Source organism: Magnolia sinica, chromosome 5 (genome assembly GCF_029962835.1).
Source record: "Magnolia sinica isolate HGM2019 chromosome 5, MsV1, whole genome shotgun sequence".
Classification (NCBI taxonomy): Eukaryota; Viridiplantae; Streptophyta; class Magnoliopsida; order Magnoliales; family Magnoliaceae; genus Magnolia; species Magnolia sinica.
Genome location: NC_080577.1, coordinates 9,911,861 through 9,939,660, shown reverse-complemented (window position 1 = coordinate 9,939,660; position 27,800 = coordinate 9,911,861). Strand labels below are relative to the sequence as shown.

General features: G+C 40.4%; 1 protein-coding gene across 4 annotated transcripts in view; it reads left to right on the top strand.

Moving 5' to 3' along the window:
* Positions 1-9,870: 9,870 nt before the first annotated feature.
* The window catches only part of LOC131245390 (serine/threonine-protein kinase EDR1-like), a 38,492-nt gene continuing 20,562 nt past the window's right edge, over positions 9,871-27,800 (top strand). For all 4 annotated transcript variants that reach the window (XM_058244830.1, XM_058244827.1, XM_058244829.1 and 1 more), the window contains exons 1-5: positions 9,871-10,059; positions 11,966-12,359; positions 14,117-14,320; positions 20,705-20,896; positions 21,083-21,342. In XM_058244830.1, coding sequence (XP_058100813.1) covers positions 12,111-12,359; positions 14,117-14,320; positions 20,705-20,896; positions 21,083-21,342 — 905 coding nt within the window. In that variant the 5' untranslated portion in view covers positions 9,871-10,059; positions 11,966-12,110. The remainder of the gene's footprint in view (positions 10,060-11,965; positions 12,360-14,116; positions 14,321-20,704; positions 20,897-21,082; positions 21,343-27,800) is intronic.

Here is a 27,800-nt window from a genome sequence, read left to right as displayed (position 1 = left end):
GCAAAGACATCCCTATGTTGTCGTAGGAAAGTCATCATTTCGGATCGCTGCTCGGAACTTAGCGACGTTCTGAGTTGAACGGTCTTGCTCGGGTCTGCTTCATCAAGTGGTACTTTCTCTAGGTCTTCCACAGATGAGTCCTCTGTAGGTCCTCTGGGATTTAGACGTTGATAGTGAATTCTTGCTTCACAAACCCTTTCCTTACTACTATAGCGTAACATCGCCGATCTTCGCGCTGATCGCCTCGGAGTTAACCTGTTCCGCCCTCGGTGGAAAACTTCATCATCGGATGATAGGTGGAGACGACTGCCCTCATTGCATTGAGAGAAGGTCTGCCCAGAATGACGTTGTGCACTGATGGCACATTGACAACAAGGAAGTCTACTATGAGGGTGGCTTGGTGTTGACCTTCTCCTGCAGTCACGGGGAGGGAGATGGCTCCTTTGGAGATTATCCTTTCTTCATCAAAGCCATGCAAGGGGGGTCTTCACAGGTTTGAGGCGTGGCCTTGGAATCCTCATTCTTTCGAAAGCCTCAGAATAAATCACATCGGCCGAGCTTCCGGTGTCAATTAGAATGTAGTACACCTTATGGTTGGCTATGGTTATAGTAACCACTAGGGCATCGTCGTGCAGATGCTGGATTCCGCGCGCATCATCTTCCGTGAAGGTGAGATTGCATAGGCTGACCCGAGGTTCTTTGCTAGGCCACTTGGTCATGTGAATGTAATGCTCCGGATCTGACTTCCGAGAGTGGGCTTTTCGGGCCCGGTTTGAGTCTTCTCCACAAGACGAGCTACCAAAGATGGTGTGGATTTCGGCTGGCTCTTCTGGGGTGTTATTCGACTGCTCTCACTCTTCTTTCCGAGCCGTTCTTTCTTCCTCTGTATATTGGCGTAGATGACCTTTACGAATAAGGGTCTCAATCTCATCCTTGAGGTCTATGCAGTCGGCTGTGTTATGACCCTGATCCCGATGGAAATGATAATACTTGCGTTTGTCTCAATGCTCAGGGTCGGCCTTCATGCAAACAAGCTAATTTAGGAGCTTCTGCCCTTGGATGTCCAGTAGAATCTGCTTGGTGGATTTGTTGAGGGGGGTATAGGAATAGAATTTACCCTCTGATTTTCTGCTTGGACGATGATCGCGGGGAGCGCGGTCATCTGGGTCTTTGCTCGGTTTCTGAGGCTCTTCGTTCCTTAGCCTCTTCCCTTTGCCAGTCGGCTCTGTTACTTGAGCATTCTTGTAGGCGTTGGAGAATTCCTTAGCGTTAGCATATTTTTGAGCTCTGGTGATGAGCTCGGTTAATGTCTTCGGAGGATTCTTCCCAATGGAAAAGGTGAACTTTTCCTCTTTTAGACCACTGAATACTGCAGAGAGCGTCATCTTGCCGTCGTAGTCTTCCACTTGCAACGCTTCCTCATTGAAACGAATGATGTAGTCATTTAAAAACTCCTTAGGCTCTTGCTTGATAGTGAACAGGTGGGTATTTAGTTTCTGAGTCTTCTTACCGCTTATAAATTGAGTAAGGAATAACCGGTTGAGTTCTGCAAAGGAATCAATAGAGTTGGGTTTGAGCTCGCGGTACCAACTCTGAGCGGATCCTGTGAGTGTGATTAAAAACCCTCTGCACATCATTGTGTCCGTCGCTGTCTAGATCTACATCCATGAGCTATAAACCTCCACGTGCTCGAATGGGTCACCAGACCCAGAATATTGGATGACGGGAGGTGAAGGGAGGCTCGGTCTCTTCCATCATTACTTGAACAACAGCAGGAACTGACGATGGCTGTTGATTCTTTTATAGCGTTAGGATCTTCTTATTGAGCTCCGCGAACTGTGTTTCCTACGGATCTTTATTTTCAGCCACTATTTCTTGGGTGTCTTCCATTTCGGGAGTTCTCCTTCCCCTCCTCCTTTCCAACTCATGGTGGAGATTTATTGGTGCTAGGGTCGAGGTGATTGAGGCATTCGTTGGGACCCAAATTGTTGTATTCCGAGCTGGATCTCAGATTTGGGTAGGGGGAGGGTTCTAAACAGAAGCTGGTACTCGAGCGGGTTGCCGCTGAGACCCCTCGGGTCTTATACTCCTTGGTGTGGAATGCGCTTTCACTACCGGACCAACCATTTCCTGAACAAGGTTTTCCTGAACAGGATGTGGCCGCGGCTCTTGTTGTCGCTTCATTTGGTTAATTTCGTCGCGTAGGGCTTGTATCTCGCTTTGCATAGCTCGGTACTTGCTTGTCCGATTGCAAGAGCGTTGGGAAGGCCCTGGAGCTGATTCAGCGTGAAGTAGTGAAGAGGAGCGAGTCTGATCATTTTGCTCTGGTTCCACAGCTACCACTTTCATCTTTCCTCTTGCCATAATGTTTAAGAATAGGAACCTGACCTTTCGTATCAAGTTCCCACAGACGGCGCAAAAAATGTTGATGACTAGATCTAGGTGACTCTCCACTCTGACCCACGAACTCCAAACCGCTTTAGCCTCGTGAACTTGCACACTTGCAATGAGCAAAGGAGACTCTGGTCTAGGCAGGAGACCCTCCAATGCCCAAGTTAGGTCAAGGGAATCTGGGTCTAAGTTCGGGTATAGTAAGAGAGTGCAAGATGTTACGTACCTGTAGTAATAGAGTCTCATTGTATTTATACCTGACTATCGGAGGGTCTGGGCCTGTTAATCTCGGCACGATTCACTCAATTAGTGGGATATTATGATCGTGGAGATATTATCCGTAGTCTGGGGATCGTGTAGCGTATCATGCATATCTGCAGACGAAATAATCGGTCATGTCTGCTTAAGGTAGTTTCTTAGTTTAGTGCATAGAGCGTCCTTATCCCGCCTGGGCCTCGGCTCGGGATCCCAGGCCAAAGAGGCCTTGACTCTGAGCCTTGGGCTTAGACTAGCATACACATGGGCTTTTGCCATTGAGTTGTTAAGCGAGGACCGCGTCCCGAGTCCGAGTCAAGCTTCGGCCTGGACTTATGGTGGACTCAGCTTTACTTGTCTGTCAAGTATTCCGGAGATCTCCACTCTGAGCTCCGAGGGGGGCGGCAGACTTAACCTGTCGAGTTGAGTTTCCCCGCTACGAGTGACACAGATGTGAGTGGTCGAACGATTCATCTCTGGTCGGACGACAGTGGGGCAGTTCGAGATCTCGCAAGTAGACTCTGGTATGATCTTCATACCGACTGTCTTAGTCTTGGATTACTTCGAACCGATAACCTCAGTGCCAAATCGCAACTAAGGCCGAGCTGAACATCATCCTTCAGATCAGTCCAGTTTTACTCTTATGTATCTGATCCGGTTAGTGTGGCGTCGGACCTCGGAATTGAAGAGGCTCGGGCTTTCCCATAACAAGGATCATTCTATCAAAGTGATAAGGATAAATAATCAAAGCTAGGGTCACATGATGGATGGTATAGATTGGTGATTGGGAATTTCCATTATGATCAATCAAGTTTGTTGACTTTCTAGTCATTGATAAAATTCCTTGAATAGTTTGATCAAAGAGTGAATATCAGGAATCATGGAGGCGGGCGGGCCAACATGATCGAGGTCGAAATCTAAGATTAGTTGGGTGAACTGGATCATTATAAACTTAAAATTGATTTTAGTTAATAACCAAACAAGTGACAGCTTTAAATGTAAGAGCCTGAGGTAGATGCCTAAAAATGAATTGATCTCATTTTAGTTAATCATAATCAGGCCTGATCTAATGGGCTCAGTATATTGAATTTCTAATTTGGACAAGAAGGCATCCTCATCAACTATCTGGACCGTTCATTATGTTCAGCCCACTCTACCAATAATATGCAAAAGTCACAGCAATCTGTGATTGTAAGCATTCATAACTGGACCTATCTTCTGAAATTGATCTTCTCCATCCATTTTTGCATGCAATTAACTTTATGGTTTGAGTCATCAGATCAGTGAAATCTTTTCAAGGCATGCTTGGAAGAATCAATTCGATCTAACGTGCGGTCCAGATAGGTGAAGTGGATGCCATTAAGTCAGATGCAACTACATGCATGGAAGTTTCAGTACACTTAGCCCACTAGATTGTTTCTCAATGGTAATAATGTATTGGAGATTGTGATAATTGGTTATTGAGATTATTCTTAATCCCTAACAAAAACAAATATCATATCTAATATATAATTAGGTTTAAAGAAAATGAGATGAACTTATTTTTCTAGTGGTGTACCAAACAAGCCCTAAATCTTAAACAAGACAACCAAATTACCCCGTGGTTCATCCAGAACTAAGTTATAATCACTATTTAACATATTTTTTAATCGGATACCTTCAAATGTTGATTGTTGGGTTCCAGCCCATGGTTCACTAGTAGACAGAGTGCAATAAGCATTTAAGTTCAAGGCTCCAATTCATATTACCTATGTAAAGAAATAAACGGTTTTGCTAACATACCCACCTTCATGGGACATTAGCAACATTCAACCTTTGGAAGGTTAGGATCACCCCAATGGCACGATTTTTGCACCATGGAGTTGTATGGATGAATGAATGATTCGGATTGACAATAATTCAGCCTATGTGCCATTTAAAAGGTTTGGAAACGTTGCTAAAAAAAAAAAAGGCAAAAAAAAGGCTTTTCTTCTTTTTAAACATTTAGAAGCTTGAACGTGAAACCTTAGAACAAAAGCGTAAAAATGATCTTATGATAGACATCTGTCATCATCGTAATGAAATTTGGTGGAAAGGTAAGACCATTTTTACAAAGATTTCAATGGAGAATAATTTTCAGCAAGAATATCAACAAACCACATTCAATTCTCCCAAGGAAAGTTCAATGAAAATCTTTAGAGTCACGAATGGCCGGCAGAGACTTTTTTTTCCCCCTCCTTCAGCAGAGACAACTAAATCAAAGTGACACAAAAAGAAGAAAAAAATAAAATCAAACACTTGAGTGGGGTTTGGATGAACTGGTGAAATGAATTGAGAAGCTTTCAAGTTCGCTGCACGCTCTAGAGAACAAGTGGCGGTGTGATTAGCGTGTCTGGGTTGTCTAACTGGTGGGCCCAAGGGTTGAGCCACGTGAGCCCAGATCTCACATGAGTAAAACGCGCTTGTGTGATCCGTGAATGGCCTCTTCAGTCCATGGTATGATAGCTTTAAGATTTCTCTTCATTGTCAATGAGGGAGACAGAGCCATCATGGCTAGTCGGGCTAAGCTCAATGCCAGACTACTATGTTCTTCAGGTTGGGTTGGGTCCAGAAGTTCGGCTGAGTCAGTAATCGGTATGGGCTGGATTTAGGGGCACAATGTTCCATTGCTTGGTGGGGTCGGGCGAGAATCCCAGTAAGGGCACTTGATCAAATGGGTGAAAAGCATACTGCTCAGGAAAACAAACAAGGACCAGGCGAGAACAGAGATCCACAATAGCAGTGCCCACGATCTACCTGCGCATGGAAGTCTTTTATACATCCATTTACCTTTTAGGTAAGCTTAGACTTCCAGTGCCCCACAACTATCAAGCAGATCCATGGAGATTTGAAACACGAGAGTGCCTACCTCCGAGCCGAGAGTGCCCACCCTTCACTTTTTCCATAATGCAGTCTGGGATAACCGTGACCGTCCACAACAGTCAACAGCTGGCTCTTTCGGTCCTAGCTAGCCAGTCCAGCGTGTTGGTTCCTTAGGTTGGGTTTATAAAATACAATTTTCGTTAAATTCGGGTTCAGCATAGGATGACCCGGACTTGGCTAGGTCCATCATGAGTTGTAAGTGGGCTCAACCGGGCAAAGCTCGTCTAGAATTTATATGGGTGTTCAAGCCGTCTAGAATTTATATGGGTGTTCAAGCCCATTTATGCTTGCCGGCTAAGAAATCGAGCTTCGACTTGGACTAGCAGATAAGACAAATTCAAGCCGAAGTCCATAATTAGCTATGGGGCCTAAAACTCAGGGCCTGGTCCAACCATGTGCCTTGAGGATCATCCTAATCCCATACAGCAAGCTAGAGCTGCTGGACAATCGAGATGTTTGGATGCAACTTGCGCAGCACGGGTTATGCAAGTCTAGCTGTGTCGGCATAGGTTATCAAAGTTAGATTTTTAAGATTGGTTATTTCAATATTCCTTATTTATCGAATATCAAAACTAGGATCCTTACTCTTGCTCCAGTAGTAGACTCTCAGGAGTTTCAACACCTGATCAAGGGTTTAAGGGCGTGTTTGGGCAGTCGGATTAGAAGGGATTAGGTGGGATGGGATTCATCTGGTCCAGTGCCAATTCTACTCCATGTTTGGAAAGAATGGAAAAGCTTAGAATTAGATTAGATGGAATTGCATTGGGTCCGTACCAATTTCACTTAATGTTAGCAAGTTGTGTAGGTCCCACCATGATGTGTGGGCTATATCCACATTGTCCACCCATTTTTCAAGATTATTTTAGAGCATCAGCCAAAAAATCAGGGCCAAAAAATCAGGTAAATCTAAAGCTCAAGTGGACCCCACCATAGAAAGTAATGGAGATTAAATACTTACCGTTAAAAACTTCTTTGGAGCTACGTAAGTTTTGGATCTACCTCACTTTTAGGCCCATGCCATAAAATGAGGTTACAAAACAAACGAATGGTTTTAAATATAACACACGTGTGTTATTCTCAGTAATTTCAAATGATGGTGGGTATATCCATTCAATATACCACTGTATTACCAACAAAGCATGGCATTAATCTTATCAAATGCCAACAGGAGACCATCCTTGCCATGGGTGATAATTATGTTTTTTGAATCTCATCCCATCTAATCCCTTCTAATCCCACCGCCCAAACACGCCCCAAGTATCCATAGGTAGGTGGTGAAATTCTACTACAGAGCGTGAGTGTGTGTAAAAAAAACCCTGACAGTAGGGCCCACCTGGATATATTTATTGCATGTCTAAGCTGTCTATCTATTTTTCCAAGCTTATTTTATGTGTGAAAAAAACCCTGACAGTAGGATCCACCTGGATATATATCCACCCTGTCCATCTATTTTTCCAAGCTTATTTTAAGATATGGTCCTAAAAATGAAGCAGATAAAAATTCCTGACAAAATAGTGGTCATTGAATGCCACCACCACTGTAATGTTTATTAACCATCCAACCTGTTGCTGAGGTCGATAAAACAAATGTAAGCTTGATCCAAAACTTTCGTGAACCACAAATGAATTTTAATGGTCAATAACCACCATTTCCTGTGGTGTGGTTCACCTGAAATTTTTATCTATTTTAGTTTTGGAACATAGCCTAAAATAAGCTGGAAAAACAGATGAATGGTGTGGATATCCAATGCATACATTGAGGTGGGCTCCTACTGTCAGGGGTCTCACCCACACCGCAGGTTCCATGGTCGCAGCCAAGCTGCACTCGATATGTATGGAAATCGGATTGCGTACCGAGTTACTCAGAACGATCGTACTGATTAAACACTGTTGGGCTCACCGTGAATGCATGTACTTTATCCATGCCGTCCATCCGTTTTTCCAGATCATTTTAAGGGTTTAGCCCAGAATTGAAGGATATCTAAAGCTAAGGTGGACCATACCGCAGGAAACAGTGTAAATATTGATTTCCACTGTTGAAACCTTTCTAAGGCCTCCAGTGATGTTTACTTGTCATCCAATCTGTTCATAAGATCAAAAAGACATGGATAAAGTGAAAATACAAACATCAGCTTGATATAAAACATCCGTGGCCCTCAAGAACTTTCAACAGTAAATGTTGAATTCACACTGTTTCAAGCGGTGTGGTCCACTTGAGCTTTGTTATGCTTCGTTTTATCAACAAAAATCTAAAATTATCTGATAAATTCGATGGACTGAGTGGATAAAATGCATGAATGATGGTGAGATCCACCGAGACTCGGTACGCAATCTGCTTCCTTATATGTGCTATATGTTGGGCATTTGAAGATTGATAATCGTTCATGTATACATACAAGTTCTTTACAATTGATGTACTGATTGATATCAGCATAGGAAGCCTGTTGTCCTCACTAAATTCCTGTGCTTAGATAGGCTTGATAAACCACAAACAAGCTATTTGCACAGGTACAGCTTTTGCCAACACAACTTTTGTTGAAACCAAACGCCCCTAAGAGCATGAGTCAAGCAATCCTGGGAGGGTTACTTGCACGCCATATGTGTATTGGTAAGGATTTGAACCAGACCGCTCGCTTAAATGGGTCAACCATCTGTCTGGGTGACTCTACCTAAGCATGAGTAATGCTGGTTTCCAGGATCGGCTCTTCCTAAGCATGAGTAATACCACTTTCCGGAATAATCAACGGGTCTATTGGATTGATGTAGACCTGTGCCACCTATTAACAATTTACATTATTTACAAAAATTTGAAAAGACGTAGATAATCTTGAGGTGGCGACATCCATATCAATAAAGAAAGGAACGGTGATGATGGTAAGGACGATCTGATGATAAAAAAGGTTCATAGGGAGGCAAAAATGGGAGTTACAGTGCTTATGGGCCATGACTAACTGGGGATGACCCTTGCTACCAACGGACGAGGATTCGAGTTCTTACGCTGGAAGCCAAGGTGGGGCCCACCATGATATTTATACAAAATCCATCCTGTCCATCCGTTTTGTGAGATCATTTTAAGAGATGGGATCAAAAACGAGCCTGATCTGATAGTCAAGTGAGCTGAAAGCATGAGGATTGAACATCCACGGTTGAAATATTCATGGGGCTACGGAAGGTCGTATCAAGCTAATATTTGTGTTTTTCCTGAGCGGCATTTAAACGTCACTGTCAACCTCAGGGAGGCTTGGAGGGTAAGAATTTCTCTACTCACATTTTCTTTGGTGCGGCTCACTTTAGTCTCGGGTATTTCTCATTTTTAGTTTAAAGTTACGAGATGATCTCATAAAACGGATGTATGGGTAGATTTCGTACAATCATTACGGTGGGCCCGGCTAAGTTTCCAGAACAGGAGCTTACTGCAAAGGCTTTAGCAGGAAATCCGCATCTGCTACGAACATCCAACCATTTAGATAATGAGGTGAGCCCTACTGGCCTACAAATGGATGGTTGACAAAATCCAGTCATATTTAGCTAGAAAATACCTATTATTTTGTCATTTTCTCAATGGGCCATCTATAGATCTACACCAACGGTTCCGATTGTGGAGGATTGGTCCATGCTCAATAAAGATCACGCAGATTACAATTTAAAACGAGCACGATTTCAATGCCCTCCAGGAGGTTAGTGGCCCCATTGTTTCCCACCGTTTAAAGACAATTGGCGGGAAAGCATAAACATCACAAAAATTGGATTTTCAAAAGTCGAATTTTGCGATGCGTGTTGAGAGTCCCATCCCCTCCCCCGTCGTTAGATGGTGGGAGATACGTACGCATCGACTCTCGGCACACACTGCGAGCACTTGATACGTTTCCCAGAATGTGAAGATCCTCTTTCGCCATCTACAAATGGAAAATTATATGATACACGAAGGAATATTTTCACAATCTACGCCGGCTTTCAATTCTGTCAATTTGGGACATTGGTTCAGTAATCCAGACCATTGGTTTGTTGCGTCCCACCATTACGAATGATAATTATTAATATTACAGTCCTTAACATTCGATCTGTTCCCTAGAATTTTTCCACTAAGAAGGGTTTTATAAGACTGCAGTCCACATACAAATGTGAGAAAAAATTCCCGTGAATTATTGCTGGTATCTTGATAATTTTTTAAACTATAGTCCATCAACTCCTTTAAAAAAATATCAATGGTCTGGATCACTGGGAAATGGGTCCCAATTGTCAGAATTGAAAACCAGCGTATATGTTGAAAGACGTGGGTCGTGTAATTCCTCTTCTATAAATACCCTCGAAGTTCCAGTCACCTTTTTCTTCCCTCTCCGTTTCGATTTGTCGGATATAGCTCGCTCGCTTCCTCTCTCCGATACTCGTCTCCTACCGTTTTCTCCGCCCCAGCTTCTGCTCGTTCGTTCATGAAGCTGTTCTCCGAGAAATTTTCAATTCCGGTACTGTAAATCTGCATCCGAGACGGAGAATCCAATGCTCGGATCCATCGGTGAGTTTTTTTCCCCTTTCTCTCCTTCTCAATCAATCTTTCTCATCGCCTTTTCAAGATTGTTCATTTTAATTTCGCTAGGAGGAATGCTGATGGAGAATTTCGTTCCGATTTTCCAATCTGTTAGCCAGAATTCGATGTTTAATTCTCGTGTTTGATCCAATGGTGGACTGGATCCATGCATTTCTTTTTTTTTTTTGTATTATTTATCTTTCTCTGATTTGGAATTCCTTTCATCGGGATTTCTATTTTAGCGTTCTTTCCGCAAGCTTAGGTCTCCGAGATGTTGGAATTTCTAGGGATGTGAACGGTCGTGAATGAAGTTACGAATAGTATTATGTGTTGTGTGGTGCTGTATAGCTTCGATGGGATTCGGGAAAGATATTAACTTAATTCAATTTCTGTCATTAACTTAGTTTTGATTTTTTATAGAAATATTAGAAAAATGAAGTACTGAAAGATGCATTGAAAATTTAATTCAGTCAATGTCCTTAAAAATGAAAATTGCAGAGTGAGTATAGCATAATTAATCTAATCCTCGATCTGAACGGTTTGTTCTTCAGGCCCTACCTTTTATGGCCTATCATTCTCAAGAATCAATTCAACCATGTGATCCTAACTATTCCAGCAAGAAAGTGAATGTTTGGATGGATAGGGTCATCTGGTTGATGTGATTTTTATTCGTTAGCTCATGAAGACAGGCGTGGACCGAAGGTGCGGTCCAGATTGATTGATTGGACTGCTCACGTGTTCAAATGCATCTTGATGCGCTCTAACTCGCAAAGTATTGAGCATAATGGAGCAGCTCATTGCCATCTGTACGTGTCTCTCCCTCTTCTTGTGCTCTTCCACGTGTCAAGGTTTCTGTGGGCGTGTGGAGGGCAGGCCTACATATTTATCTAATGAATGTATATGTAGACTATCATATATAAGCATATGGAAAACTGCTTACATCTATAAGCAATAAGCAGAATTAGCATTTGTTTAATTATGATTCAACATTCTTCACTGCCATAGTTGATACATGCCACATTGATGATCAATGTCCATCTTGGTAATGAAATAGGGTTGTTTGATCGAGGATGGTTATGATGATAGAATTTATAACATAGTACTCAGATATCTTTTTTGGAATATTTGGGAGATTAGTCATTCTAAATTGACTTTGGCAATCTTGCTCATATTTGTCTACAATGTCTAATTTTAATGGAGAGAACCTATGGTTTTTGTATTCTTTCTCCTCTTTCTGTTGCTGGAACATAAAATTTGTAATTCTTTCACCCAAATTTTGTTAACTTCATAAGGGCATGTTTGGCTGCTACTTAAAAATGAATTCATCTCATTTTAGTTAACATTAATTGTGTATTAGATGTCATAGTTTATATAAATTGCTGGTTATATTTTTTAATCCATACAAAAAATTGAACTCTAATACATAAATACTATTAAATGAAATGGGATGACTCATTTTTTAGTGGCACCCAAACAGTCCTTAAGTAGTTACTGTCTGTATCTTCTCGTTATAGGCTGGTATTATGTTTTTGGAACTAGTGTCTTCTGCAGAGAAAGTTATACCGATCTTTCAGTTCGGGCTGAATCTGGTCGACTTTTTGATCTACCATCCCGACTTATAAGTGACACTTTAAAAAAAAAAAATTGTATCCAATCATTTAGAAACACACACACACACACACACACACACACACAAAAAGAGAAAAAATCATATAATTTTACATTCACATCTTCAAGGGATTGCTTCTGAGCCTGATGTTTCCTTGTCATTGTCCTTTCCTTTCTTAGGTTTTATGAAACATTTAAAATTTTGAAACCTTACAGAGCCAGTGTGGACATGTAATAATAAAATGTTTGATCAGAACTAAGTGATAACAATTTTGCTATTTTGCAGATGAGGCAACCTTCAGCTCACTAAAAGCATAAATGGAGAGTTTTCAGCTTTTGTTGCCTTTGGTTGATGTAGTCCTAGATTCAAAATGTTCTCTATGAGGTGAGAGGTGGGACGAAATGGTTTTATTTTTGAAAGCTTCAATGAGATGGAGGAGACACCAGGAGATGCAGGGCTGTTGGAACCTGGGCCTTCTAATGCTAGTTGGTTGCCATCAGGTTTTATGGAGAAGTTAAAATCTGTATCTCTGGTTTCTCAAGAAGATACTTTGAATATTAGAGAATCTGCATGCAATTTGGAACAAGATGAGTTGTCATCTCAGACAGCGTCACAAATTCTGTGGGCCACCGGTTCATTTTCTGGACCGATACCCAATGGTTTCTACTCCGTCATTCCAGTGAGTAATAAATTCATTTTTTCTTCTCCTTAGGATTTGGTTTTTGATGTTCTTTTTTCAGTGCCATCCTGATTTACATTTCCTAGCACTGGATGTTTTAAGACTTAAGTTGATGCAACCAAAGGTTTATCGGAATTGGGTTGTTCAGAAGTTTCATGAGTTCCATTAATAGTTCTGTTATGCTTCCCAATCTTATCATGATATGTGGTTTTTATAATATTTGTTGTGGGTTGGTTACTATGGGCATCCTTTGTATACAGGTGTTTAGGATTGCTTAATATTGATAATATTGACAATCATTCATTTCTAATTTAGGTAGTTGTCTATGACTACCTGTCAGGAACATTCAGATCTCTCTATTGGTGAAACCCAAGCTTTTACATAGAATAGACGCCTAAGGAGTCGTTTGGATGCCCGTAATTTTTTTAGTTGTAATCGGTTTACATGCTATTCTGTTTGGCTTTTAAGTGCTAATCTGTTTACAGGTAAACAGATTGTGTGTTTGGCTAGCCTGTAAAGTGTTTACAATGAATAAAGTAGGTATTCATACCAGAGAGCTTGGGCGGTGTACCTTCAAAAATCTGCAAAAATCAAATAAGAAAGACATGATTTTTTTTAGGGCCCTAAGAGAGCATTAAAGCATGAACACTAAACGGATTGAGTGTTTTCCACCCATCACAGTGCGCCTCAAATGCAATCTAATAGTTTTTAATGGTGGACGTCCCATCCTTCCCTCGTGTGGTCCATTTGATAATGGACGAGCTGTTTCTTTAGGGTCATAGGAGAGCATCAAGGGAAGTACATGATGGATAGATTGGACATAACATACACATTATGGTGGGCCCCACATATCATGAGTATATATAAACCATTGTGTTCTAACTTCTAACATGTATACTGCCTTTTTAGCTATAAAGACTTTACCTGTAATCTGAAACATGGCTTTTTACCAGGTTTCAGATTACTGCTAAAAGCTGTAATCTGTTTAGAGCATGTAAAGCCTTTACAGACAAATACGTGCATCCAAACAACCCCTGTAATATGATTACCTGTAATCCTTTTACAACTCAAAGACTTTACAAGCAACCAAATGACCCCTAAAATAGAGTGGCTACCTGGATATGAGTAGAGTCAGGAATACAGTGGAATCTGTTTATCAAGGTTGGGCACATATAAGGAACATTTGTATCATAAAATAAATTATGCACTGATTATCGATGTCTCTCATCCCACCTTTTTAAGCAGGTTATAACAACAACAACATTTGCTTCTATATCAGTGGCAACTATTTCCCAACACACTATGTTCATGTTAAGTTTCACTGTGAGGCTTCCCCAGTTTGGTCCTGCTTCCGTTACCTTGAATTCATGATCCTTTGCGTAATCTCTTCATCTAGTTTTCAATGGTTGATGAAGTTTCACCTTTTTGTAGTTCTGACAGCCCTTGGGTTGCTGAATCTTGCTGACTTTTCAGGCATGATATATTGTGATGCTATGTTAGTTCTGTTAATAAAATAACAATGGCATGAGGTCAGAATCATCAGACTCATTGACTTGGCTTTTAAGATGCATGGACTTCTCAGTCCTTTATAGGATTTGATATATTTTATGTGTTAGATTGGCGATATGGAACTAGCACTTAAATTACTTGAGAAAGAATGTTGTAGCTTTTCCACATTCAATTATGCTCATGCATTGTTATTTAAGGCCACTGTTTATAGAATAACGGCTGTATTTAATAGAACTCATTGGGTGCAGGAAAAAAGAATCAAGGAGCTTTTTCATAATATTCCTTCTCCTGATGAGCTTTGTTCTTTGGGTGTGGAGGGTTCTAGAGCTGATATAATTCTTGTAGATGCAGAGAAAGATAAGAAGCTTTCCATGTTGAAGCAACTAATTGTAACACTGGTGAAGGGCCTTAATTCAAATCCAGCTTCAATGATAAAAAAGATTGCTGGACTAGTGAGTGGACTTTTGCATTGTGGCATAGATAAACTGATATTTTTACATCCTTGGAAACGGTGTCTTTATCATAATTATGATTCTTTAAAAGTGCTCTTCATTTATGTTAACAAGGCCACAGTTGCATTTGCTAAAGTTATTGCTCAATGTTCTTCCCCCTTTTCTTTCTGGATATTTATTCCTGTTTTTAGTACTTTTACACCTGTTTCTAGTAATTCCTTTCCCTATAATAAGAAGACCCTTATTTGACCAAGAACATGGACTTTTTTGGAACACTTTTCTATTTAGTAGTCATGATTTTAAGTCAAAACCTATGTCTTCTGTTGCAATGTTTCCTAGATTGCCAACCCCCCTATGTTTTATGCATGGAATCTTAAGATCCAAATTATGGCTATTTGTGATTCAGATCACTATTTTTACTGATCCGAAATTAAGGATCTATACCCCTAGTATAGATTAACTTGTAATGTTAATCTATATTCAGAACGTAGAGATTAGTACTTTGATTTATAGAGCAACATATAATATTATGCATACCAGACCTATGAATAATATTCATCATTTGATATCCAAATACAATTATCAATTCATCAATAAAACCAATGTTCGAAATATCGGTATCGCGTTATGTATTGCATCCTTGGGATATAGATACGTATCGGTTATCACATGGGATATATCGTTTGTATCGGATAGTTTATCACACTTTTTGGGAGACATGGGGAAACATTGGGAAAATGGTTGAATTTTTCGATGGAACTTCAGGGATTATTAAAAAAGACCTTAATACATACTTTTAAATCATAACATCTCAAAAACAAAAGTGCCCACAATAGTTTTCTTTTATATAAGGTCATAAGCTATGCATTGTCTGACTGAATTAATGCAACTATATTCAAATTGAATGCATAACATTTGGACTGTATGTGATGATCATTTCATCAAACACTCCTAAATACTTCGAAATTAGTCTCAATTGAAAGTTGGTTGAAGGGAAATTTTGATTAAAAAAAATATTTTAATAATTTTTAATTAAAAATGATTTTTACTTTTTAAAAAATTGACAAGGACTTGACAAATCAATAGATCAACCCTCATACATGCTTGCTTTCATGTTTGGAGTGCAACATTGCAAACAATTTGCAAATTGGACCACCTACACTTAAAATTTGAAATTAGAGTGTTTACGACGATCATTTCATCAAATACTCCTAAATACTTCAAAATTAGTCTTAATTGACAGCTGCTTAAAAGAAAATTTTGAAAAAAAAAAACATGGAGAACATGAAGAACCAATGGATATCGAAATAAAAGCTCAACTCCATGATTTTTCATGCAAAATATGAAGAACTAATGAATTTATAACCATTTGACACTGATTTAACATAATCTCAACAAAAAAAGGGATTGAAAATTGAAAATGCTCTTCGGATCAAACATGTGGGATATATCGGCACTACCTGTGTGTTTCATATCGCACAGGTGGGATACAAGATATATCGTGGGATATATCGGTCGATATCGTCGATATTTAAAACACTGGATAAAACTATCTGTATATAGCTGTCGGTATATATTGGAGTGACCATATGATCTTACCCCTATTGTACCACGTACCGGAGCAAGCCAAGATCTAGGTAACCTTGGTCTGCTGCAAGAGTACTCACCCACCAGGTAGATGTTGCTTATGCACACTCCACATTCACAAACACACTCATTTGTATACAACCATGCATGCATGTAGGCAAACAAACATACCTGCATACTTACATACACTTGCCTGCATGCGCACATGAACTCGTATATACATGTTAAACACACCCACACACACATCATCATCATCATAGCCTTTTCTCAGCTATTGTGGGTTGGCATTTCCACATACAACATGCATACATGTTGAAATTTATCCTGTTTGAATGTAATTCTTTTGTTTCTAAAATAAAAGCAATTTATTCATTTTGTAAGAGCAAGTACAGACGCTAAAAGAACTGTGAGGTGGGAAGGCATGAGACAAGTATCTGACTGACTCTATATTTTGAAGCAGGTAAGCTTTTAAAGGTTGTATGACTTGGTACCAGGGGTGAACTTAGCTATGGCTTAACCGATATGACTTGATGAGTCATGTTGAGTCCATTTTTAGAAATAAATTTGAAAAATAAGGAAGTTGTGGAAAATGGGAAAGAAGGGTGAAACATTATCTTGCACATCCGTCTGATTCGAGTCTTTCAAGCTAAAGGAACTGAAAACAGGATCCTAAACCTTCACCCTGAGTGTGCTACTGCATCCCACCGGCCACCCCACTCGAGCCCGGTGTGAAAATGCTCTTGCATTAATCACCCTTGGTGAGTTGTCTTGAACAAGACACCTCTCACTCTGATACCACTTTGATGCAAGACAACTAACCACTTGCTCTAAAAGCTCGAACTAATAGAGCATGGTGAATTGATCCCTTTATCTCATAGCCCAGGCCCCATATCTCATGGGTTAGGTTCTCGGCCGAACCCCTATCGTGGGCCCCACTTCACATGGCTTCCGCTTCACACGAGCCACCCACATCACACGGGTAGGGCCCGCCTCACACGGGCCGCCCACCCCGAGTGTGCCCCTACATCCCATAGGCCACCTCACTTGAGCCCAGTGTGAAAATTCTCCTACATTAACCTTCACCTTAAAATCATGGGCTACTCGCATTGCATCGTCAATGACATTCATCTACCTTCTTCAAGTGGTTCCTTTTAAAGTTTATTTTCACCTTTCCATATCGCTTGGCATGGCATTGTTAGTGACTTCCATCTACTTACATGGCATGGTTGATGACTTCCATCTACCTTTCCACATCGTCATTCAGTCTGCAGTTTATGCATCCATCCATCCATTCTTTCTTCCAGTCCTCCCTCTAGGATCATTCACTATAGTTTAACTTGACATGCCTCATTTTTATAGTTACTGTAATTTCAAGAAGATTTTAGAATCATGTAAATCAGAACTATGGTGGACAATGGTACTTGATAATTGCTCTTTCTTGTTTGCTAACTTCCAGAGACGAAAATTCCACCCATCGAACAACATTTTTCAATGATCCCATCATCATTTAGCATGGTTTTAAGACTTGGCAACTCAGGTTGACTCATTTTGCACCAGTCAAGTTACAACTCTCCTGAGTTGGGGGTGACTGGGTGACTCATGGTGTATTGGGATGAGTTCCACAGACTCATCTAAGTCTTAAAACTAGAGTTTTAAATAGTGGTAGCGTGATGCATAGCGCTTAGCTCTCTATAGCGTGTAGCGTAAGCTACACAATACCTCTATTTTTTAATTTAAAAATAGGACAAATATAATAAATAGTGGAAAAAAGGGAAAAAATATAAAAATGCCTAAAAGATTATTCATTTTATCAATTATAAGCATGTTCAAATGATTTATTAGTTATCATTTATCAAAAACCAATCCACATGTATAAGCCAAATCAAATAATTGTCACATCAACAATTTTCTAAGCAAACCACTTTAATTAATAATGTCTAATTGAAACTATAAGTTACAATTATGAAAAGAAATAAAAATCCCATAGGTTAAAAGTATTAAGTACAATACAAGTGTCACATTCATCAACATTAGATAGAAAGAAAACATGAGAAAAGTAATAAAATAAAATAAAATAGTTAAAAAAAAAAAACATTGTAGCTTACGCTATGTACGCTACGCGCTACATAGCTGTATCGTATGCTATAGGGGATTTACGCTATTTAGGACTCTACGTGGCGCTACAGCCACGCTACGCTACGTAGCGTACGCTATTGCTACGCTATGGGCGCTATTTGAAACACTGCTTAAAACCTTGCCCATTACCTTCTCCTCCATCCCAGGTATGCCAATTGGTTCAGAGGTCCTCTTTAGAAGGCTACATCACCTTGTGTCCAAATGGGTATTGGTTAATGGCTGATTTTTATGGTTGCTCAAAAGTGGTCCCTTTTGGAAGGTGGTGATGGGGACATCACGCGCACTCACGCCGCCCCCCTACGCACGTACGCCAGAAGGAGGGCTCCACCGTCGATCTGGATCGATGACGACGTCCAGGGAGGGCCTCCTACATAGAAGACGAAGTTTTGATTCAAAAGAGTGGGCCCGTTAGTCAAGAAAAGCCCATCATGGGATCTTATGATCGTGGCCCACTAGTCAGATTGATTTCATATTTTAGGTTTTGCTTATTAATGTTATTTAGAACATCATGGACGCTTTAGATTTCTTTGATTAGTTTTTATTTTGGTTTACTTCATCGCCAAGTAATAGGTTGCGCACATGGCGCGAGTTTTGGGGTATAAGGTTTTTTTATAAATAGGCACCCCTTGTAGCTTTTTTTTAATTAATTGAAGATTAATAAAAATTCTGCGTTTTCCTACTCTCTGAGTTGTGAAGCCTAATTGGGTGCGAAGCCCTCCTTTCATCGAAGGGTTAACTACTGTGCTGCGAAGCCACATCTATTCCGATTCACCCCCATCCATCTCCATCTCTACCACCCATCTTTTACCACCCCTTCTTCTCATCTTACCCCATCATCTACACTTCGAATCAATCATCTATTGCAACAATTCTCCTCCCTACAACAGAATTTCAGAATTTGACCCTACAGGAGGGCTGAGACTTCGGCGGAGCACCACACACAAACCGTACATTGGATCGAGCTGAGATTTGGAGGTTTTGGAGTCCATCCCTAGTCGACTAGGGCCAAGGTGGCCTTTTTCCTGAACGGTGGGCTCCACACACGTGCGGCCGAGATCACACGCATGTGCGTCTGGGCCATTGTTGTTGTCCACGTGTGCGGTACTTCTCTGGTTCGTCTCTCTCCTCTCTTTCACTTCGCTTTCACCCAAAATCTCTAAACCTAACCCTATATTACTCAAATATCCAATTTTATGTCCCTTTTCTTACCTTAGGGTTCCTTGATTTGAAATTGGTAAATCCCTTGGATTAGGAACTGATTACTATGCATGTGTGGATGATTATTTCTTATCTTTGAGTATCGTTTGGTTCATAATTTTTATTGATCCAGCCCTATCATGTGTAGGCCTGGACCTGTATAGATTCCCCTTAATTGAATGTTTGGACTTTCATGTAGGATATGGAATTTGTGTAATTGTTTTTGAACTAATGTGATCTTAAGCCTGAAATCTCGCATATCATATTTAATTTTCATGTCCGGCATCAGGTAGGAACTTACGTAACCTGGAATAGACAACTCTGATTTGTTAGCAAATCAGAGTTGGATCTAGGCTGGTTCATTAGTATAGTTATTGTGTATCTAGTCAGGTTTCAGGCTTTCTTTGAGTGACGAGAGGGTCATTCAAATGTGGGCCTGGTCTTATGTAATTTACTTTTTGATAATGAATCTATAGATCATCAATTTTCAAAAAAAAAAAAAGAAAAAGAAAAAAGAAGAAGAAAATGTTACCAAGGTACTCGATATGATAGAGATGTGTCATATGTCTGGATTTTGCTCTTGAAATTGGAGCATTTGGTATGGATATGAAAAGAAAATGTTACCAAGGTACTGGATGTGATAGAGGTGTGTTATAAGTGTCTGGATTTTGCTCTTGAAATTGAAGCATTTGGTACAGACATGGCATTCAAATTATCTATACTTTCAAAGTGTATTTATACATGTAAATATGAAAACAAATATTTTCTACAGCATTATGTTTGAGCATTAGGTAGATTGAAGACTGCATTTGTTGGCAGTCGTGTTACCTCAACTTCTCTATGTGAAGGAGTTAGACTTGGGTTTCATTGTTAAGCCAAGATATGGCTTATCATTGCTCTTCGGAGTTCTTTACTCCATTGCACCCTGGACTCTTGTTCATGTAATTATTTATATTGAACAAGTAATGACATCCACGAGACATTTATTTGTGTACTGCTACTGCTTTTGCTTATAGGGTTAGCAATGGACACCTCATGAGAGGTAGGGCTTTATTATTTTCTCCCCAGAGTCTGATTCCTCAAATTATTTCCTGCTGCTCCTATTTTGGATTTCCTCTCACTATAATATTTTAGATCTGTGTAACTGAAGACCAGCTAGCCTTTTCTTTTTTGTTTGTCACTGGGATTGGCCAAGATGGCTCAATTCTTGTAAGTAATACTGGTAATCTGTTATTGGTGGTTCTCAACATATAGTTTGTGAATTTATCTTCCACTGCATCATCGAGTTAACAAAATTTGTTACTTAATAGTTAGGTATAGTTTTCTGTCTCAGCTGGCCAACAGGAAGGTAGGACGTCAAATATCATTTTGTAGTTGCTCATCTACAGTCATTCTCAAGGCCATATCTGTGGCTGATATGCTCTTTTCTTTTCTTTTCTTTTCCTTTTTCTTTTGTAAATACAGGTGTTTGATTTCTACGGACGTTCAAACTCTGAGTTAAGTCTAGCAAAAGCTCCACTGGAGGAAATCGCTCCTGCATCAGAGGTTCGAGGTGTCCAACTCTTGGGGCAAATAAGGCATGCATCATGCCGTCCTCGGGCAATATTATTTAAAGTTCTTGCGGATGCTGTAGGTCTTGAGAGTAAGCTTATGGTGGTAAATTTCCCATCTCTTTAAGCTAGCATGCTGAAACTGTTTCTGTTACTATCTAGCCTTGCGGCTTGGATGTCTGTCCTTCATCCCCTTGAGTTAAAGAGTATACTGTATGTAAAGATGCCTTTTAAATTGATGATATCCATAACTGAGCTTTTAATACCCTACTTTGGCCATCTATATTGTCAGGGCCTACCTAGTGATGGAGCTTTTGAATGCACAGGCTCATATAGGCACATGTCTGTGGCAGTCGTGCTGAAATCTGTTGAGCTGCTTGTTGATCTAATGAGATTCCCAGGCCAGTTAATACCCCCTTCGACCAAGGCAATCTTCATGTCCCATATTTCTGCGGCAGGAGAGAGTGACTCTGCAGAGAATGATTCATGTGATTCTCCCCTTGAACCAAACAGTCCACTATGGGCACTTTCGGACAAGCTGAGTGGTGATGGGTAAGCCGTTAGTTAAAGCATATGCCTTCCCTTGAGAACTTTGAACCTCTAATCCTTGAACTGTTTTGCCATTTCCTTGGCATGTTCTTTAAGAAGTATCCTGGAGTTTGGGCGAATGGCTAGCGTTGTGGGTTTGCTCCCCACAGACACGGTTTCAATTCCCCTCCCCGTGCTTTACCCGATGCACGTAGTTTGTGGGTGATTGCCTAGTCTCGCCTTCAAAAGGGGTGGGGACACTTTGTTGTCATTTTAAAAATAAAAAAATAAAATTAGCTAGTCGTCTTAAGCAAAAAATTATCACTATTCACCTTTTCAGGTTAAAAAAGAAAAAGGAAAAGAAAGCTTCTGATTGAGTATTTGGTTATTTAATTTCTTTTCTAAGTACTTTTTTGAGAGATTACTTTTCTAAGTACTACATACTATCTAAGGCTGTGGTTGGTAACACCACCAGAAGATACTTTGACAGATTCTCTTACAAAATAAAAGCTATTCTAAATTGTAGAGTGGCTTCTATTTTGAAAGAGAACTTCAAAACTGCTATCAAATGCACCCTAAAGAACTTCAAAACTCAAATATGTAAATCCTCTTTACCTCCCTTCGCTTTACATTGTGTTTGTGTTAAACATAAAATGGTTTTATTTTTTCACCACTAGAAGTGGCTTTTGATGCATTATCACTTCCAATGCTAGCTATTTCCTTGAATATTTCTCAATGGTTTACTTTAGCCATAGAACAAGCCTCTCATCATGTACTATGTGAATGGCTCTTAGTGCCTGGGTAAAGATTGTCTACACCCATCTATGGAGTTTCTTTTTTTAGACAAGCAATTACCATGAAAATTGGTAAACATTTATGATTGTTTATAATTTTAGTGTTTTGCGTTTGTATCTTGCTTAAATTTTTTAAAAAGAACATTTAATTCTCTTTTCATCCCATGTATAAGTTGACCATCCAACTTGGAAGATGTATGGTATCTGTAAATGATAAGTTGTGCCAGGGTGCCACTATTGTAACTATACTGCAGTGACATAATTCTAACATTGCTCTAGTGGCATGAGTGTAAATATTTAATCTTTTAAGATCTCTAAAATTCCCAAAGTTTTCTAGAATAAAGTGTTTTGAACAACGATCGTAGCATAGCTAGGGTTAGCAAATAGCATAAATCCCCTGTAATGTACGTTGTTGGGGTTGTAGCGCATGTAGCGTTGTAGCATACACGTAGCGTGTGTAGCATAGGCTACTTTTTTATGAAAAAAAAAAATTATAAATGATAATTGTATTTTCTATTTTGTACTTGCTACTCTCAACCTATGGGATTTTAATTTGTTTTCATACTTGTGACTTGTGGTATCAATTAGACATTATTAATTAAAGTAGTTTGCTTAGAAAGTTGTTGATGTGATAATGATTTGATGTGGTTTATATGTGGATTGACTTTTGATAAATGATAATTAATAACTTGTTTGAACATGCTTATACTTGAAAAAAAAAAGTATAATCTTTTAGATATATATATTGGTTTTTTCTTACAATTTAACATATTTAGCTTATTTTTAAATTAAAAAATAGAAATATAATGTAGCTTATGCCACACTCCCCCCAAGCCTTGGGCGGAAAAGCAACTAGTAATAGAGATGTCAACCATCGGGCAAAGATTGGCCAGAGAAAGGCAGGATAATCGGAGTGGGGTATCCCCACACCAAACATCCTCCCAAAATCTAACCTTGAACCCCTCCTTGATGGCGAAACTCAAACCCCCAACCAGTAGCGGCACCAAACTAGCCACCGATCTCCATAAAAAGGAAGCCCTGTACATGAAAGATTCCCTGATCCACCGGCCCATAGGGGAGGAGCCGTACTTGGCAACAATCGCCCTCCTCTACAGGTTGGAGTCCTCCACACCCACTTGCCTAGGAGTGATGAATTAACGACCTACAAACACCTAATCTCCACACCACCTTCAACAATAGGCTTGCCCACCTCATTCCGATTAAGTAAATGGAATTTCTGATTGCCGCACCACCTTACCAAAGGAAATCCTTCCTATGCCCCTATCAATATGGGCTATTATTGGCTTAGGACACTTAAATAGAGACAAGAACTAAATGGGGAGATTGGAGAGGGAACCTTTGTTAGGGTTACATCCTACCACCAAGGGAGAGATATTTGCTTTTCCAAGGGGATAACTTCCTTTCAATTCTCTCGACAACCCCGTCCCAAGGATGCAAAGTAGGTTTATCCAAACACAACGGAAGGCCTAGATAAGTCGAAGGAAAAGAACCTGCTTGGCAATAGAAAGTCTCAGCTAATTGGGCAACCTTAACCTGAGAGATTTTAACGCCCTAGAGCTCGCTTTTGGTGAGATTATTATTAAGGCAAAAAACTACCTTGAACCACTTGATAACTATCCGAAAGTTAGCCACCTTAGACTTAGAAGCCTCTTAGAAAAGGAAGGTATCATCTACAAATTGAAGATGGTTAATAATGTAAGGGAAATTGATAACCTTAAAACCTTCAAAATGACCCTTGGACCTTTAGTTAACATCTTACTAGAGGCCTCAGCCACCACGACAAACAAAAAGGGAGAAAGAGGATCCCCAGAAGGCCCCGAGAGGCTTTAAAAAATCAAAAGGGGACCCATTTATCAACATCGAAAATTTTGTAGTAGGAACACATGGACATATTCAATTTATTCACTTAGTGCCAAAACCCAGGTGAGCAAGCATGTAATCTAAGGACCAATCCACATGATCGTAAGCTTTTGCAAGGTCCAACTTAGGGATAACACCCCGCTCGTCCGCCTTAAGGCAAGAATCCAAACAATCATGAGCCAATGGTGCCCTATCGAGGATCTACCTCCTAGCTACAAACACACTCTAAAAACACGAAATCACCTTAGTGACAGCCACCCTGATTCTTTGACTAAGAATCCTAGCTATTATCTTATTGGGATTCCTAAGTAGATTGATGGGTTTGAAATTCTTAAGACTATTTGCGCCTTCCACCTTAGTAATAAGGGCCAAGAAAGAACAACCTAAGTCACAGTACGACTAGAGTCGAAAAATTCTTCAGCGAAAGCCAACAGATCTAACTTAATTAATTCCCAGAAAGATTGGAAGAAATCCAATGGAAAACCATTAGGTCTTGGGGCTTTTTCCCTCCTTAGGTCCCAAATAGCTTCCTTAATTTCCTCGATTCAGTTAGAGACATCTAAAGCACCAGTCTCCTCGAGAGAGGGAGAATCAAAGTCAAGATTATAAAGATTAGGTTGTAGATGCCCCTCATCTGAAAGTAAGGATTTATAAACCTTAATAATGGCCTCATAGATATGATCTTTATCAACCAATATAATACCATCAACCATCAAAGAAGAGATACCATTGGCCCTTGCCTGGTGCTGGCCCTTCTATGTAACTAGGGACCTAAAAACCTCAACCTCAAGCTAGACCAATGTGAATCTGAAAGGCTTAGGTTTCTAATTCAAAACTTCACCTCCAGTAAAACAAGAGAATGATCCGACACATGCTTAGGAAGACCTAACTGATGCGAGAGGGGAGACTTATTCACCCACTCAGGAGAAACCACGAACCTATGCAAAAAAGACACGACGGAAGAAGCTTGACCGTTAGACTAAGTGAACCCCACTCCCCCCATCAGGATGTCCATCGAATTATGCTTAGGGTATGTTTGATTTTTCATGATACATGTAAATCTTTGCAAATAAGTAATTATTATTTTTTCACTTGTTTTGAAAATGAGTGAGTAATTCCACCTTGAAAACCGGCCTAAAAGTGTTGACTTAAATGTGTGGGACCCACCATACTGTATATGATATATTTGTGCCCTCCATTTGTTTTATCAGAACATTTTGGGCATGAACTGAAAAATGAGGCAGATCCAATGCTCAAATGGCCCACAAGAAAGGAGACAGTGGCTTTAATTTGTCCACCATTGGAACTTGCTTCCTTCATTGGGCCCGCATTGAGGTTTATTCATTATCTAATTGGTTCATAGGGTCACAAAGACATGGATAGGGGAAAAACACAAATATCAGCTTGATCCAAAACTTCTAGGGGCCCTAAGAAGTTTTTAATGGTAAGCGTTCTATTCCCATTGTTTCCTGTGGTGTGGTCCACTTGAGCTTTGGATCCACCTCACTCGTGCCCTAAATTCAGCTGGCATAATGAATGGGCGGTGTGGATTAGCCACATACATCATGGTGGGCCCCACATTTATTTTGCAAATTTCTCAATTTTAGTGTTAAAAAGTAAGCCGTCACTGTTTACATTGGGAAAGATGAAGTAATTACATAGGTGAATAATTATTACCCATTTACAAGGTAAATTACCATTGAGCGAAAAATCAAACAAGCCCTTGAGGACCCAAACGGTAAAACCATGCATACTTGTGTAAACCCAACCCTTGTGAAGTTTCTCATGAGCAAAACGAATGATATTTAAAGTCCTCACTGACACACCAAGAGAGAAGCCATCAATCAAAAACCAAGGACAACTCATCTAAAAAAAAGGACGAACAGATGGACAATTCAGACCATAGACTCTAGAAAATACTCATATGAAACTAAAAGAGATCTCCTGAAAAACTACATTGACCAAAAAGATCCCCACCCAAAAAGCCTCCTACCAAAGAGATGTTCCAAAAAGCAACAATACCCCTGACGCCTCAACCGAACTTCAGGCCACCCAATCAACAACCTTATGACCTCAAATGGACTCCACAATACCCTTATCCACAAAATAGAGCTTGGACTCTTGAATCACAATAATACTAGCTTTGGACCGCTTATAGACAGACTCAACTTGGATGCACTTTTGGAGACATCTGAGCCCACAAACATCTAAACCCTCTTCTCCTCCTCTCACTTCGAGGAAAAACTTTGAATTGTCCATCTGGGTCTACCCCTAAATTGATAAGCCCCCCACAACCCTTAGAAGGCCTCGGGGATCTTCTCTGAACCTCCCTCGACGAAAGCCAAATACCCCTCTATTCCATAAGCTGTGAAAGGGCAATATAATCCTTGTCTTGGTCTCCAAAAACCAACCCTAGAAGCCAAGCAACATGGCATATAGCCTCCCTGACCCACTGCTTCCCCCTAATAGAGGCAACCAAACTCTCCATACAACCAGGAGAAAGGAAGGAAGAGAGCATAATTATTGGGGAATACAGATATCATCTAGATAGAACGCTGACTAAAGGAGGGCCATGTCTAGAGCATTGCCACTGACTTGATGTCAAAGAGCCTTGCACTCACCTGACTCAGACCCTTCCTCATGGAAAAGATTTAGGGAAGGGGCCTTAGACGAGAAAGGAACAAGAGCAAAGGAATCGAAGACTTCCGACTGACTAAGACCCTTAGACCCAAGAGGACTCACTTGGGATGGGGACACTGGACGAAAGGGAAGAGAAAGAAGAAAGATGAGTATGAAAAGGGTCTGAGTGAAAAAGGGAAGAGAGAGGAGAGTCACTCGTGGGAGAATAAATCGACTCATCTGAACGAACAAACTGACTGAGTTAACCACATGAACTTACACGAGTAGATTGGAAAAAACTAACACTTGGAACCATCTATCGTAGCCCCTTATTAGCTAGCGAAATGGTAGAGGGGGCCTGAAACATGTCACCGCAACAACCAGTGTCATCAAAATGACCATACTTGGCTAGAGAACCACCGCCCTCCATAAGTGCTTCGTTGTCCTTATCTGACTCAAGAGAGCCATGCATCAAACTCTTATAAACTTTTGAGGTAGTGGACAAAATATTACCTTCAGAGTTAAAAATACACATGTTTGTAAGTGTCAACAAGTCCTCGTTGGGGTTGGCATGCGTTTGGCCACCTAGAGAAATCGAGAGAGAAGGCGACCATCAACTCTTTCTTAACGTGACACGTAACCATCTCTCTAATCGATGCGGGCTTAAAAGCACAAGGTTGGCCTCCCTAAAAAAAAATTTGCAGATTTGATAGAGATCTATTGGGGGCCAATTTGTGCCCATCAAGAGCACGCTTGACTGAGGGCATGACACATGGATGCTCCTCCCCTCCCAAGGCACGTAACAAGCTAGGACCAGATGCATCAGGAGGAACACGAGGCGCACATCGGGGCCACATATTAGAAGGGACCCCACAAGACAAGCTTAGGTGGCCACATAGCTGGCCCACCTTTGAAAACCTTCATCCATAATGGCATGATGAATGGATGTATGGGAAGGAGACGCCAATTGTCTCTCGGAGGGGGTACAGGAAGAGATCGGGAACCCATGTGTCCTATCCAACGGGACAACAAGAATCACACGAGCTGGAAGCAAGGAATTGCAGGATCACCCGAAATCGCAACCTGCACCACTTGAGGATACAACCCCTTTGGCCTCCTGCCATGGAAACTGGTGAAAGAGGCATTAAAAAAAAGCCCGAGCCATCCTCATAGATTGCCCTAACGGAA